The 14,158-nt window shown below is 37.2% G+C and overlaps 1 protein-coding gene across 7 annotated transcripts in view; it reads left to right on the plus strand.

Annotated features, from left to right (window-relative positions):
* Hgsnat (Heparan-alpha-glucosaminide N-acetyltransferase) overlaps window positions 1-14,158 on the plus strand; it is a 69,848-nt gene that overhangs the window by 48,829 nt on the left and 6,861 nt on the right. For all 7 annotated transcript variants that reach the window (XM_083131215.1, XM_083131212.1, XM_083131214.1 and 4 more), the window contains 6 exons: window positions 4,020-4,153; window positions 6,264-6,438; window positions 7,161-7,268; window positions 8,940-9,036; window positions 10,205-10,372; window positions 11,167-11,288. In XM_083131215.1, coding sequence (XP_082987341.1) covers window positions 4,020-4,153; window positions 6,264-6,438; window positions 7,161-7,268; window positions 8,940-9,036; window positions 10,205-10,372; window positions 11,167-11,288 — 804 coding nt within the window. The remainder of the gene's footprint in view (window positions 1-4,019; window positions 4,154-6,263; window positions 6,439-7,160; window positions 7,269-8,939; window positions 9,037-10,204; window positions 10,373-11,166; window positions 11,289-14,158) is intronic.

Consider the following 14,158-nt stretch of genomic DNA (forward strand, 5'->3'; position numbering starts at 1 on the left):
ACCCTAATCATGGACGTCCGCAGTTTTTTTCCACGGAGGAACAAGCAAGGTATTTTTCCATGGGGCATATTACCCCAATAATAATGTTGCCCTCTCAAAAAACACCACTTGAATTTGAATTATAATATAATTAATATAATATAATAATTAATGTAAATTACTGTAACTGAAATCAGATTATATGTGTGAAATATATACTTTTCTAAGGGGGAAGTGTAGCCATCCTTGTCCCCCTTCCAGATGTCTATTCCCCTATACTATACTTTCACCTAGAAATTTAGTGTAGAGGAATCTTTTTGCCATTAATAAACGATGTTATATCTTCAAGCTGATGAAAGTTCAAAGCAACTACGGGGTAAGGGAGTGGAGTGGACGAAAATCAATTTGGGGGGGGGGGGCAAACATTTAAGGAAAAGAAAGTAAGGCTAGCCGAATCTAAGAGTAGCAGGACAAAAGGCACTCAATATGGTATTAGTTTTTACGTCTCTCTTGTATTATTTCTTCCAGATGGCCAAGACCACCTGCAGTGGGGCACAGAGGTGTAATTGCCCACTCAATTTGGGCCCTCAGCACCAAACAATCTAAATGAAAAAAATGTAAAGAGAATGCCATGATGCCCCATGAAGTTTTTTGTGCCCTATTAAATCAATATTGTCATTGGTGGTGCATTCGTCTATCGTACGCTCTCAAGAGATGCTGCAATGTCAGACCTGACAGAGTTCCAAAGAGGCATGATTGTTGGAGCATGTTCAGCTGGAGACACGGTGACGGAAACCTCAAACCTTGTGGGGTGTGCAAGGAGCACAGTATCAGGCGTTATGACAGTGTACACAACACAAGGTAAGATGGCATCTTCAAAGCACAACAGTGGACAAAAGACAAAACTTGCTGCTCGGGATAGGAGGGTGTTGAAGCGCATAGTGGCCCGAAAGCACAATCAATCATTATCCGAGATAATATCTGAAATGAACAGGCATCTTCAGGACCTCATTTCAACCAAAACTGTCAAAAGGGAACTGCATGCTGCAAACATTCATGGCAGAGTGGCAATTCGTAAGCCGTTGGTGACATCACGTAATGCTGTCAAGCGACGCCATGGTGCAGAGCTCACAGTAGTTGGTCCCCACAGCAGTGGCAACAAGTCATCTGGTCTGATGAATCAACATTCACGTTTTCCACCAGGCACGTTTATGTGTAGAGAATGCCCCGAGATGCGTTTCATCCTGACTGCTTCTTGCCGACTATGAAGCATGGAGGTGGGTCCATTATGGTATGGGGTGCGATATCTTGGCACTGTGTGGGACCACTTGTTTTTCTGCATGGGAAGATCAACGCTAATCACTATCGGAGCATTCTGGGGGATCATCTTCATCCTTTTGTCCAGACTTTATTTCCTGGGGAGCGGCCGCTTTTCAAGACAACAAAGCTCCAATCCACACTGCTGGGTCTGTCCAAACATGGTTCGAAGAACATGACGATGAAGTAGGACATCTTGAATGGCCCCACAGTCTCCTGACTTCAACATTATAGAACATTTGTGGGGATATTTGGAGCCCAAACTGTGTGCTCGAAGTCCGCCTCCAGCCACACTTTCGGAATTGGAGACTGCTCTGGATGATGAATGGCTCAATGTTCCCTTAAACATTGTGCATGACCTCTATGCGTCCATCCCACGTCGCATACAAAGTGTACTTCAGTCGCAGGGTGGTCCAACCCCATACTAATTTCACAGGTGTTCGTATTATTTTGTCCCCCATCTGTATATAATATACACACACACTCTCAATGCAATAAAACTAAAAGAGTGAGATAAAGTGAGGTTTTCTTTCCAGACTGAACTTTTATCAAGGCTTTTGTCCCCCCTAATCAGAGGGTCTGCGCACGCCTGTGTCAATTATATACTTCGAAATAGATTTCTGTTTCTTTTTAAGAAGTGTAAAGAATGTGATAATGGATATGTACATGCACACAACTTTGTTGGGTCCAGAACCTCCTCCCCCCCCGCTTTCCAACAAGCTTCAGGTCAGCTGTGTCTCGGATTTTCACATATGAAATATAGCAACCCTAATCATACCAAAAGTTCAACCCCCCCCTTCTTACGTGAACTATATATACCAGTGGTTTCCAACTTCAAAAGGTACGAGGGCCAAAATTATATGCAGCAGTTGATAGGCGGGCCGCATTTTTCTTTTGGGGGGGGGATTAAAAATTACAAAAATTTGTAAGTACTGATCTGAAAATGTAGTACTTTCGCATGACCTAAATTTCTAAAATGAGGCAATAAAACAATGGAATTACAAATCAAAATTGTATAATTACAATTTATTTCACAGAAACCCAATACTTATTGATGAATTGAAAGAAATTAAAGACACGCCATACAAATAAGAATCCTTCATAGTAAGTTTTCAATGTGAAAATTGAGCCCGATCTGCTTCTTTTATTAAAGTTGTATTTGAATTTCTGTATTTGAAAGTCTCAGAAGGTGAAGCAGTGATGAATCTGCCAGTCTGCTTCTGTAGCGGTTCTTGATGAACTTCATTGAAGAAAAAAACACTTTCATACGTGTATGTGCTGCGGAACATCGATGTCATCCTTTGCCCAAAACTACGAAGGTTTGGAAAGCATTCCTTTGAAAGGTATTTGAAAAACTCTGGCTCCTTTTCTTGCCTAGTTTGAAGGAACACATCGCCTTGCAAATCACGCAATTCAAGTTGGAGAGAAGCTATTTTAGTTTTCAATCTTACGTTTTTTGGAGATATTGCTCATTTCGATATTTGCACAAACTTTAACAATCAGTCACAGTACAATCCGAGTTGGAACACTGGAAATCTCTTCGTGCGTAGTAAAACAGATCTCTATAGCGCCGCTCTGGAGTTGTTTGTAAACACAAACCTTCGCGGAAGCGGCAGAGTTCATTCCGTATAGCGAAGGGGTGGAATGCATGGTGTGAAGAGAAACTTACGTCACTTTAAATTATTCTGATTATCATTATTGACTGCAAAATCAATTCTACCTGTGATATTGTCTTTCTTCACAGAGCATCCTTTCCTTCAGTAAAAAAGAACGTATTTTAATAAAAATAAATAAAATTAATGTATTTTGCAAACTGGCTTCGCGGGCCGCAGAAAAAGGCAACGGGGGCCGCATGCGGCCCGCGGGCCGCCAGTTGGAAACCCCTGATATATACGCCCATGCCCCCTCTCCTATCGCCAAGTTACAGCCATTTTAAAAGCATCCTGTTTATCTGCAGGACTTTGTACAAAAGCAAAATGTGGCACCTTGATTTTATGTTTTTCAGGGATCAAGGTGAAAGAAATTAAGATGAGGGAAAATGGAAAATAGGGGTTCCACTATACATGTTCCTGTAAAATGGGGGGATATGCCACACATGTAAGCGTGTATACACAAAGAAAATGGGAAAGAAGGACTGAAACCATCAGACATAAAATTTAAAGGAAACTAATTATTTAGGTAGGTGAATATGTTATGTGCATAGTCCACCTTGGTGGTACTACATTGGATGATCTCACAATTTTCACATCAAAGGTTTTGTGTGCTGTGTACTGCCTAGGCCTTCATGTCCCTTTTTCATTGTACTTTAAATGACCAAATTGAACTACTTCAAACTTTCATGCACAAATTTTTTGTTGCTGGGAACATTTCATTCCTTCATTTCATCCATTTAAATGAAATCTATAATTTGCTGCGCACAGGATAAAAGGTTGTTAGTAACAAACACTTGGTGTTTCAGATTTTATAGTGATTCATTTTCATTTTTTTTTTTTTTTTTTTTTTTACAAAAGCTAGTGATTGCATTGCCAAGCAATACGTACAATTTAGAACGTAAGAACAACTATAATTTCAATAAAATGTCCTTTCATTGATTTCATGTAATTTTCATTCATCCTCATCAATCCAATTAACCTAAGGAGGCATAAAAGCAGCATAAAATATAAAAAAATATAATGTATTTGTATATGTGTGTTTATCGTAAGGCAAATTTTTATTGTTTCCAGAAGTGCCCAGTGCGAAATCGAAACTGACATGGGAGAATTTGGTGTGTATGATTTTCGGCTGGAGCACAATATCCTACCTGGACGAATCAACTGTGAGTTCAGAGAAGCGAAGGAACCTGTCAATATTTATTTGCGTAAGTGTTTGTATTTTGAAAATTCTGCAGCATGATACTGGTACTAATCAAAATCATAAAACAGATTAAATATAAAACAAAATCATATTAACATTAAAAGTGTAGGATTTATACTTGAATATGTATTTTATGCTGTGTAGATACTGTTATGGTGTCTTTCTTCTGAATGATAATCCTTAAGAAGACAGTTAACTTTTCTTAAAGGATAGATACATTCTTGGCAACATTCATATTTTTGATATAATTTTTGGCTGTCTTTTTTAAAAGCCAATAATATAGATAAGTTTAATCAGGGGTAGAAAGAAGTAAAACTGATTCAGGCATAAGCCCCATTTTCTCAGGAGCCAGCATTTCTTATTTTTTTCTGCTTCAGATATGGTCTAAGGAAACCCATTAATCCAACTAATTCAACTACACATTTTGAAATGTGAATTTTGACTGAGCAGCGGTAGCTCAGTTGTTAGGGCATCTGACTACCATGCAAGAGACCTGGGTTCGATCCCTGACAGGGGAGAACCGGGACTTTTTCAACCTGTTCAAGCTGCTCCCGCGCTCACCCAGCATCGTATAAAATGGATACCTGGAGGAAACTCTGGGGGGTAAAGGCAGCCAGGGGCGTGGTGCTGATCACATCACCCCCAGCTCGGCTGAGATCAAGAAAGTGTGGGGCCCTAACCCCATACCCCCTATACGCCTTCATGGCATGGTGCAAAGCACAGTGGAGCACTTTACTTTTCCTTTTTCCCTTTATTTTGATACTTTTCCTTTTTCACTTTATTTTGAAATATGATCTTAAAGCATTTAATTTATTAATTAATACAGTATTAGTATATGCAGTAAATTTTCCAGCAGAAACGAACTGTAAAAGAAACTTACAGTTACATTTCAACTAACTGTAACTGTAATGTAATGATTTGAAAAGTAACTGTAAGTTTATTTTACAGTTCGTTTATGTTGGAAATTTTCTTGCACACAAATTACACACATTCAGTTATCGTTAAGTGCAATAATATGTAGTCGTACATGTGTTTTACATATGTTTCTGGTCAGTGGCGGTGATTAGGGGGGGCGAGGGAGCCTGCCCACACACTATGTTAAACCGTATCTACAACGGGAAATATACGGTCTTTGCCTCCTCACTTCCCCAGTTTTGGCACCTTACTCCCCTGGTTTTGGAACCCAATCGCTGCCACTGTTTCTTGTTTATAATATAAATCTTCATATATTATTACAACAAATAAAATAATGATGAAACAAGAAGTCACTTTTGTTTGAATGATTGTTCATTTTTTGCACCCTTCTTTATCTGTGCATATACCTTAAACATTGTCACTTAAGAAACAATGACTTCCATTTAGCTCGACTACCATGTTCCAAATAATACCACAATGCACCCAAAACACTTAAGTTTTCGCATGCAATTAGAAATGATGAATTGCAACAAAGTAATTCTAAATTTAGCATGCAACGAAGTGTAGCTTCCTTGCCTTAGGCAACTCCATGAAAATCCTAACCTTAGCATCCAGACAAAACACACAGTTGGAAACAGAGTTGCCAAGTAACTGTGATAACATGTTACTTCCATTGCAAAAAGGAACTCTGTTCCAGTTACAGCTACTTACTTTCAAAAGCAGCTAGTTACTGTTAGCAGTAGGGACATGCGGGATCCCGAAAAGTTGCGACTGGGATCAGGAAAGAAAATTCCCATCCTGATTCCGCGGGAAATAACTTCCCAACTTTTCAGGATCCCAAGCAGTCAGGAAATACCAAATGCTCATTTTAAAAAGTCATTAATTCTCGACGTTTTCTACATTGTGAGTGTCTGGAACTTACCGGAAATTGTTAGTTTTTATTCCAGCAATGCAAAAGCAATCACTTGAGGTGAAAATGACATGTAGATTCGAGATTTCCAGAGCTTTGGGAAATTTCGAACATATCCCGTCTCGAAAATTTACTATCAGGAAATTGCAAATTTTTCCTATTCCAAAAGTCGGACTTAAAAAATATCCCGGCCCAAAAAAATTCCCCATCGTGATCCCATCTGGACCAAAAAAATTCTATCCCGCACACACCCCTAGTTAGCAGTAATGAAAGCTTTTATTCATTTCAGCTATCCTTGTGTGTGTTCTGTTCTTCCTGGGTCTGGCATTACTTCTGATGTTGGCTCGATACTTATATGTGGCAGCAAAGAGAAAACGGGTTGGATTCTTCGGGGAAGGAGAAGAAGAAGAAGAAGAAGAGAGAAAAGGTCGAAAGAGGGTTAAGGCATTGGACACATTTCGTGGGTAAGTGACCTTTCTTATGCACATGTCTGTGTAATTTAGTTCGACTTGGGGAAGTAAAATAATGGAAGTAATGTATTAATTTTTGATTCCTGCATTTGTAACAAGTTGTTAAATTTGTATGAATGATTGTGATAGTACTACATTACTTTAATTTACTTGCGTTACCTTGATGAATTCAGAATAGAGGATTTATTTGCTAGAATGAAACTAGCTTTGTTGTGTTTTTATCAATTAGTGCATTTAAAGTTACATTGGGAAATCATGTATTACAGAGTTCAGAAGGGATAAGTGTGTAAACAGTTAAATTTACTTATTGAATTGAATTGTTTTTAAGTCCATTTATGTACAGATAGGCTAATCGGGACTGGACCTACAGTTTAAAGTTGGATCCGAACCATTGTTCCATATGCCTCCAACATTAAATTTCCTTATTGCATGATGGAACAACAGTGAAGGTAATGTCTTACTCTTGGAAATGAAGTAAAGTAAAATGCCTTTACCCCCCAGAGTTTCCTCCAGGTACCCACTTTATACAATGCTGAGTGGGTGTCGGGGCTGCTTGAGCAAGTGGGAAAAAATCCCATTTCTCCCCCACCAGTGATCGAATCCAAGTCTCTTGCATGGTAGTTATTATTTTTTATATATATTATAATTTGTACAAAATATTTGTATTTACATTTAATTTTGAAAATATATGTTTATTCTATTTCTTTGTTTCATAGAATAAGCATCATCGTTATGATATTTGTCAATGATGGAGCTGGAGGTTATTGGTTTCTGGAGCATGCCACATGGAATGGACTACAGATTGCAGACCTTGTTTTTCCATGGTATGTAGACAAAACTTGTACACACATGAAAATGTATGTGATCAGAAGAATATTAAAATGTACCTACAAGTGGTTGTGCTTTCGATATGCAACATTTTGGCCTTATTGTATATTGACACTGTTGGTCCAAGGCCTGCTTCAGGCTTTCCAAGAAGTTTAAGACACTAAAGAAACTTGCAGCATGGTCAGATGGTGAAAAGTTCATAAGGATAAAATAGGAAGATGGAAGGCTGGCAGGCTGGAAAGCCTAAAGATGTTCTAGGAAATTGAACCGTAACACTATGTATTGCAAACAGAACCATTTGTATGTATTTTTTAAAATATATTTCTTATTGTGAAGCAGTGGTTGTGGGAACATTCAAGCAAGTGTTAACAAGGTACATTTCTGCATAATTCTATTTTGTATGTAAATTACTGTAGGTCCCAGCAAAATATAATTTAAAAGCGTATTAATTACACCTTATTTGTACGTAATGCATTTATACGTAATTCAGAGTTATACATACTAATTTTCATAAAATACAGTTGATTTGTACGTAACCAAGTTACAAGAATGTCCCAGAAGTGTAAATTTCTTGTCGTTACGAAAACACAAGGAGAGTTTCAAGTATGAAACAGGATAGGTGGGCATGACGGTGGTTCAGTCTCGAGTTGCAAGTAAGACTAGTGTGGCACGGCAGTGTCACTCACAGAGAAGGCAAGGAGAGTCAGCACAGCATGAAATCAAGAGAAAGATTTGCCGCAGTTGTTCAGAACATGAGACACATTTTCTTTTGTATGTAATCGCGATACAAAAGTACACACATTAAAAAGATGCCGATAGATGATGTTTGCCGTGTTCCATAATAAAAACAGAACAGCGGTTCTTTCAGTAAACATTTTCAGTTGCTACTGGTCGGACATGGAGAAGAGAAAGAGGATGACTTACATGCTTGACCAGAAAGTGAAATTTATACGGGAAGTGGACAGAAATAACCTGTATTACATGTATCGTGTTCCTAAAAATGGATAAAATTACAGTATTTTAATATTGATATGACATGGTATCTAAATCTGATTTGTAGGTAATTCTCAGTTATATGTATTATTTCCTCTTCACCTTGACATACATAAAACTCAGGTTCAATTGTATATGTGACAGGTGAAAAATATGTTTTTTCAATTTCAAGCATAGTTCATGTACAATGTATTAATCATGACTATTTTCAAATTAATGGGGTGGTCACTTGAAAGCATTTTCTCTAGTATGGCTACTAAAAAGTTAGAAAATAGTATAATTTTTTAGACTAACGTAGTGCTGTGGTTCATTGTAAGTTCATATCTATAAGGTAACTATTACATTCAGCAAAGTCTTGAAAGTCTCCCTCGTTCCCAGCCTTGACTTTAATTAGAATGTAAACAGTTAAACATGCCTGTACTGTAAAACGCGTGCTAAGTAATACCAAGCATGGTCTTACGAATACTCAGATTTGGTGTAACAGAGCACAACTGTTGGTGGGCAGAATTCACATTATTCAGCACCATCTTTCGTGTCTTGCTGCACCATTGGCTGTCACACTTGATTATGTGTTGTAATACACCAACCAAGGTGGCAACTCAGTATCACAAGTCCTTTTCTTTCTTTCTCTTAAGATGTACATTTAAATTTTGGATTTATTTCATTCTTCACAGGTTCATGTGGATAATGGGTGTTTGCATACCGATCTCTCTGAAGTCTCAACTAAAAAATAAGGTTCCTCGATACAAGATATTTTTGAATGTCTTTCGGGTAAGCATGAATAAACTAATGCACTGTTCTACTGCATAGCGAAGACGTAAAAGTAATCAGAATGTTTGTTGGAATGTTCTAACTTTTTTTGCAAAATGAAAGTGTAACAAATATGACTTCCATTTAGTTGCTAAAATTTGTATCAAAGTTTTAATCCCTATGCTGGAAAATATTTGTTTATTATTTGTAATCATACACAGCAAACCATAAGCTATTGCAAGTTTGTTATTTGATTTATTACTGGCTTCTTGTAACTTAACTGATTTGAAGATATGAACAAGAAGTTTCTGAATATGAGTTTTGTGAATCTAATCATGAAGTACTTCGAGCAAGTGTTTTCGAAATGTTGGACGCTACTGCTGAATTAAACTGACTGGTAATCTGAGAACACTTTTTCAAATCACATCAGAAGGAAAGCTACAATCCCAACCATGAAACATTTAAAGTAGTAGTAAATGTTAAGTTTCCAAGCCAAGTGTTTGTACAGTTCAAAGTTATAGAGAAGATTTGAAAACAAATCTCACCAAAATATTCTGCATGCATTTTTTTTCCAGTTCCTTGTTTGTTTGGTTTTAATCACATGGTGCTACAGGAGCGTATATTCTAGGCTAGCAAGGCTATCTGCGAAGCCTGAGTGTAGAGAATAAAATACAGGAGAAAAATCGATCAGAAATTGTAAATAAAATTATTCATATCAGTGAGATGATGATGGTGATTCTGGAGTTGGTAACCTGATTTCCTATGAGATGGTAACCAGATATCCTATGAGTTGGCAACCTGATTTCTTATGAATTGGTAACCATATTTCCTATGAGTTAGCAACCTGATTTCCTATGAGTTGGCAACCTGATTTCTTATGAGTTGGTAACCATATTTCTTATTAGTTGGCAACCTGATTTCATGAGTTGGTAAACGTATTTCTATTCATAGCCTAGGACCACGTGACATAGTGAGATAGCCCAGATCTAGGACTCAGTATACGCTACTGTGGTGCTAAAACAAAACCATGCTTTGTTCTGGTTTCATGAATTTTGTCCTTATTTGTGAAGGTGATTCAAGGTTTAAGTTATGTAAATTACATATTTGAAATGTATATGGTAGCAAAAAATTTATGAATTGGAATATTGAAATACATCCATTACAGTTGTTGTTTTTATCCTTTTTCCAGCGCTCCTGTATCCTATTTTTGCTTGGACTAATTTTGAACACGAAAGGGGTTGGTCCCAACATGGAAAGGCTAAGGATCTTTGGTGTTCTTCAGCGGTTTGGAATCACCTACCTCGTTGTTACAACTATTGCACTCTTATTGACAAAACGACAGTATGATACATATCAGGTAAGGTTTCTTTCTCATACCTCATTTTAAATATAAAGAAAGCACAGTTTATTTCAAGTCCACTTATGTTCAGAGAGGCTAATCAGGGTTGGATCCAAACCATTCAGCAGTGTGCATTTTCCACACCACACCACATCACTGATGTGATACAGAAAAATCAGAGTTAGATGCTAATAAACATTGTAACAAAGTATTTACTCTTCTAATACAAACTTTTCTCATTTTATAGGTTATATTCAAATCATGAATTATTGATATGTTTTTGTGAATGCCTTCCTCACTTTTAACTCTGCAGAATAGAGTGGGAAATTATAAATCTCTATTTTACAATGTAGATAATATAGTAATAACCCAAGTAATAGCTTTTTGAGCACATATTCAGCTGTCAGAAAAGAATGAGGCTGAACATGTGAATGGAACATGTTTTGCATGAGGTTAAAAGGGATTGTGATTCATGTAACAAGCAACCTTCGCCTGTTGGCAAGCGGAACTGCATGTTGGGCACATATGACACTACCAGACAGATGGGGGTCAATGTATTGAGTCAGGGGGAGAATACATGCAGCATGTCTAAAAATCTCAAGTTTTTGCTATGTGCTCTTCATATCCAAATCAGCCTGTTCTCATTCTTTTCCAACCGACCCAAGTAGATTACAATAATTGAACATGAGCAAATTTTATTTTTTTTCCTTGGTACACTTCTGTTCAGATAAAACAAAACACTCTTTTTCATGAATAGGAGTGTACAAATGATTTTTCTGTAATTGATTAATATTTCACTTCTTCAATTTCAGTCAAAAGTGGCATGTGCCATGCAGGATGTTATTGTCCTTATCCCTCAGTGGGTTGCAATGCTGTTAATCGTGATGATGCACTGCCTCATTACATTCCTTCTTGAAGTTCCAGGCTGCCCAACGTAAGTCTTGTTTAGGTTTGAAAATAAGTTTTCATCTATTTCTAAACTTCTGGTTCCCACTCTTTGGGGCATAGTTACTGATAAGTGAACATTGAACTATGTATGTATCATGTACAATAGCAATTATCTCCAGTTAGATACTACCTTCATCAGAAAAGTTATGTGACTGTCTCATGATAATGCCAAGCCAATTCTGCCAATACGAAACCGATGTTGTCCTCTGCTGATTGATGCTTTTATTTCAATTCATGATAATCACATTGTGGAAAACAGACTGAAAAAAAATGGTGTGCCATTGGGTGTACAACAACCCTTCGAAGGTTAAGACCTGGGAGGTGTTGGATCATGTATGATCATTCCATTGTCCTATCTGGCTTTCAAGATCAGAACCTAATACTTCTTTTCAAGGAGCTCTGTATTTGTCATCACAATTCTGGGTCAATGCCGAAATTTTTAAACTTTCCATCAGGGATCAAACTTTGAACTGCTTGTATGGCAAGCATTGTCCTATGGCTTTTATTTGAATCGTATTATGTGTATATGCTGGTAAACCTAAATAAATATATCACGTCCAAAGGTCGAATGCATCTAAAGTTAGAGTATTTACGAATTATGGAATGTAATTGATGTTAGGAAATACCTCGGTTGGTGGATTCCCGAAAAAGAACACTAGATGGCACTAGTCATCACACTGAATTAAATCGTAAATTTTTGAGCTTCGTCTCGCTTGATTGATAATCATAGAATATAATTAATTTCTCTTACCTAAGCTTCTTACTAGCACATTTAGGCCTAACTTTATCGAACGTTCATTTGCCATAAAATTAACATAGAAGGCTTGGTGTCACCTTATTCACAGGGACATTTTGGCTTCATCGTGAATTTACCAGATATGGCAATTTGTACGTGTAAAGGCTATATTGTAATTATACAGCACGTTACATTCCATAGTTTTGCATAAGAAAGCAATTAGGATTATTTTAGTCCAGATCACCTTACTTTCCTTCTTACACACATTTATGTGCATGTAGCAGGGTAAATCTTTCACGAAAACTGTATGGTGAACTTTGATCAAACATGCTGTACAAGGTACAAGGTCTGGGACGAGCGAGGAGAAATAAAAAAAAAGTAGTGAAAAATATGGTGGAAAAATAGGTGCTTGGGACATTGCATCTGGAGAAACAAATTTTTGCATGATTTCGTTCACACGGCATTCGGACAGATGTGGTAATATGACTTTTAACCATGGTGTCAAGGTGAATGGTTGGACAAATACATATTGATTGACGTGTCAGTGCAATGATGAAAAAGGATGAAGGGAATAGGTAGGGAAAGCGAGTGGATTCCAACTCCCCTATTCACCAAGAGGTAAGCAGTTTTTCCTCGACAAAATCTTGCATGAGCTCATATCAACGTACATATGTGGTAGATCTGCCTATTTTGTGTTAATTATCAAAAGCATGCTTGCGTGTGTTCTGTGTGTTATGAAGAAGTCAACGGATAGATCGCATTGATCCTTGTGGTTGATTGACTATGGCGGGCGACGCCATTGCTTAAAAAATGTTAGTTCTGATTAAACGACCCCAACACTCATTCAAAATCTTTTGGAAAAGTGTGATTTTACATAATAGTTTGCAGATATAAAATGCATCTCAGTTTCGGTTCATGTATTACATATCTTGTAGTTTTAAAGTAATGTCCAGTTCACATGACCGAATGTGGGAAGGTTGTTGACAAGAAAAGATAAGCATAATTTTTACGAGTATAAAACTCGTTCGTAACCTTCAGGAAAAGGTGAAATATCACATAAAGGGTAGTGAGTGTAAAATACTTCTCAGTTTTAGTTCACAGCAATACATGTCTTGCAATTTCAAGATTATGTCAAAGTCACATGACCGAATGTGAGAAGGTTGTTAATAGTAATATACCAGCTTGATGTTTTAAATAAACGAGTATGGAACTTGTTCGCGACTCATTTTGTAAGTTCGACTATGCATATTGAAGGCGAGGTTGCCTAATTTGTTAACAAGGGTTAAAAGTTGAAAGAAATTCTGGCGAGTCGTGAATCAGCTGTTCATGTCGAATAAAAATTCATTGTTTGATTGATATCAAGGGGTATGTGTTTCACGTTAGTTTGTCTATCGTGTAGAATTTCATTGATCAATAAACGAGTTAACTAGTCTCTCGTTGTTCTATTTCAACCTGAGAACATATACTACAGGTGTCCTATTGTTATTGCATGTATTAGCATATTAATAGTTGTGCTTTTCCTTACAGAAGGGAGTTTTGTATGTGCTTGTCAAACACCCAAAGATATTAAATTTATGATACATGCTTGTCAAATATTTTGAATTCGGAATATTGCATCCGTAATTACTTCCTACGCTTCTTAGCATATTCAATATCTTAGTAACAAAGTTTGCATTACTGGGTAATGTAGTAACGTCCCTATGATAAAGTATACACGAAGAAAGGACGAATCTGAAAATAAATTCTAGTCCATGTTTCTGCAATGAATTGGTGAAAATGTAATTTCTTGTTCATGGGCGATAAGGGAAGAGTATTGTGAGATTATAGTTATGCTCTAAGAAGTGATCAAGTGAATACTCCTGAATTTGGTATTTGAATGAAACCAGTTGGGTATGCAGCAGATATAATCTTTGCTTATATTGTTTATATTTCACATAAATTAACTCGCTGGATTCACAATTTCTTCTTCAGTGACCCTCCGAGCAGCGCTATTGGCAATACAAACGAAAGTCTTTCTGCAAATAAAGGTTTGATGTAGTTGTTATTTAGAGTATATGCGAAGCTGGAACTGGGACTTTTGTGGCGTGATTGTGCATGGGTCATCCTCACTCTGAGGATAA

The sequence above is a fragment of the Lepisma saccharinum genome, chromosome 11 (assembly GCF_977018435.1).
Source record: "Lepisma saccharinum chromosome 11, izLepSacc3.1, whole genome shotgun sequence".
NCBI lineage: Eukaryota > Metazoa > Arthropoda > Insecta > Zygentoma > Lepismatidae > Lepisma > Lepisma saccharinum.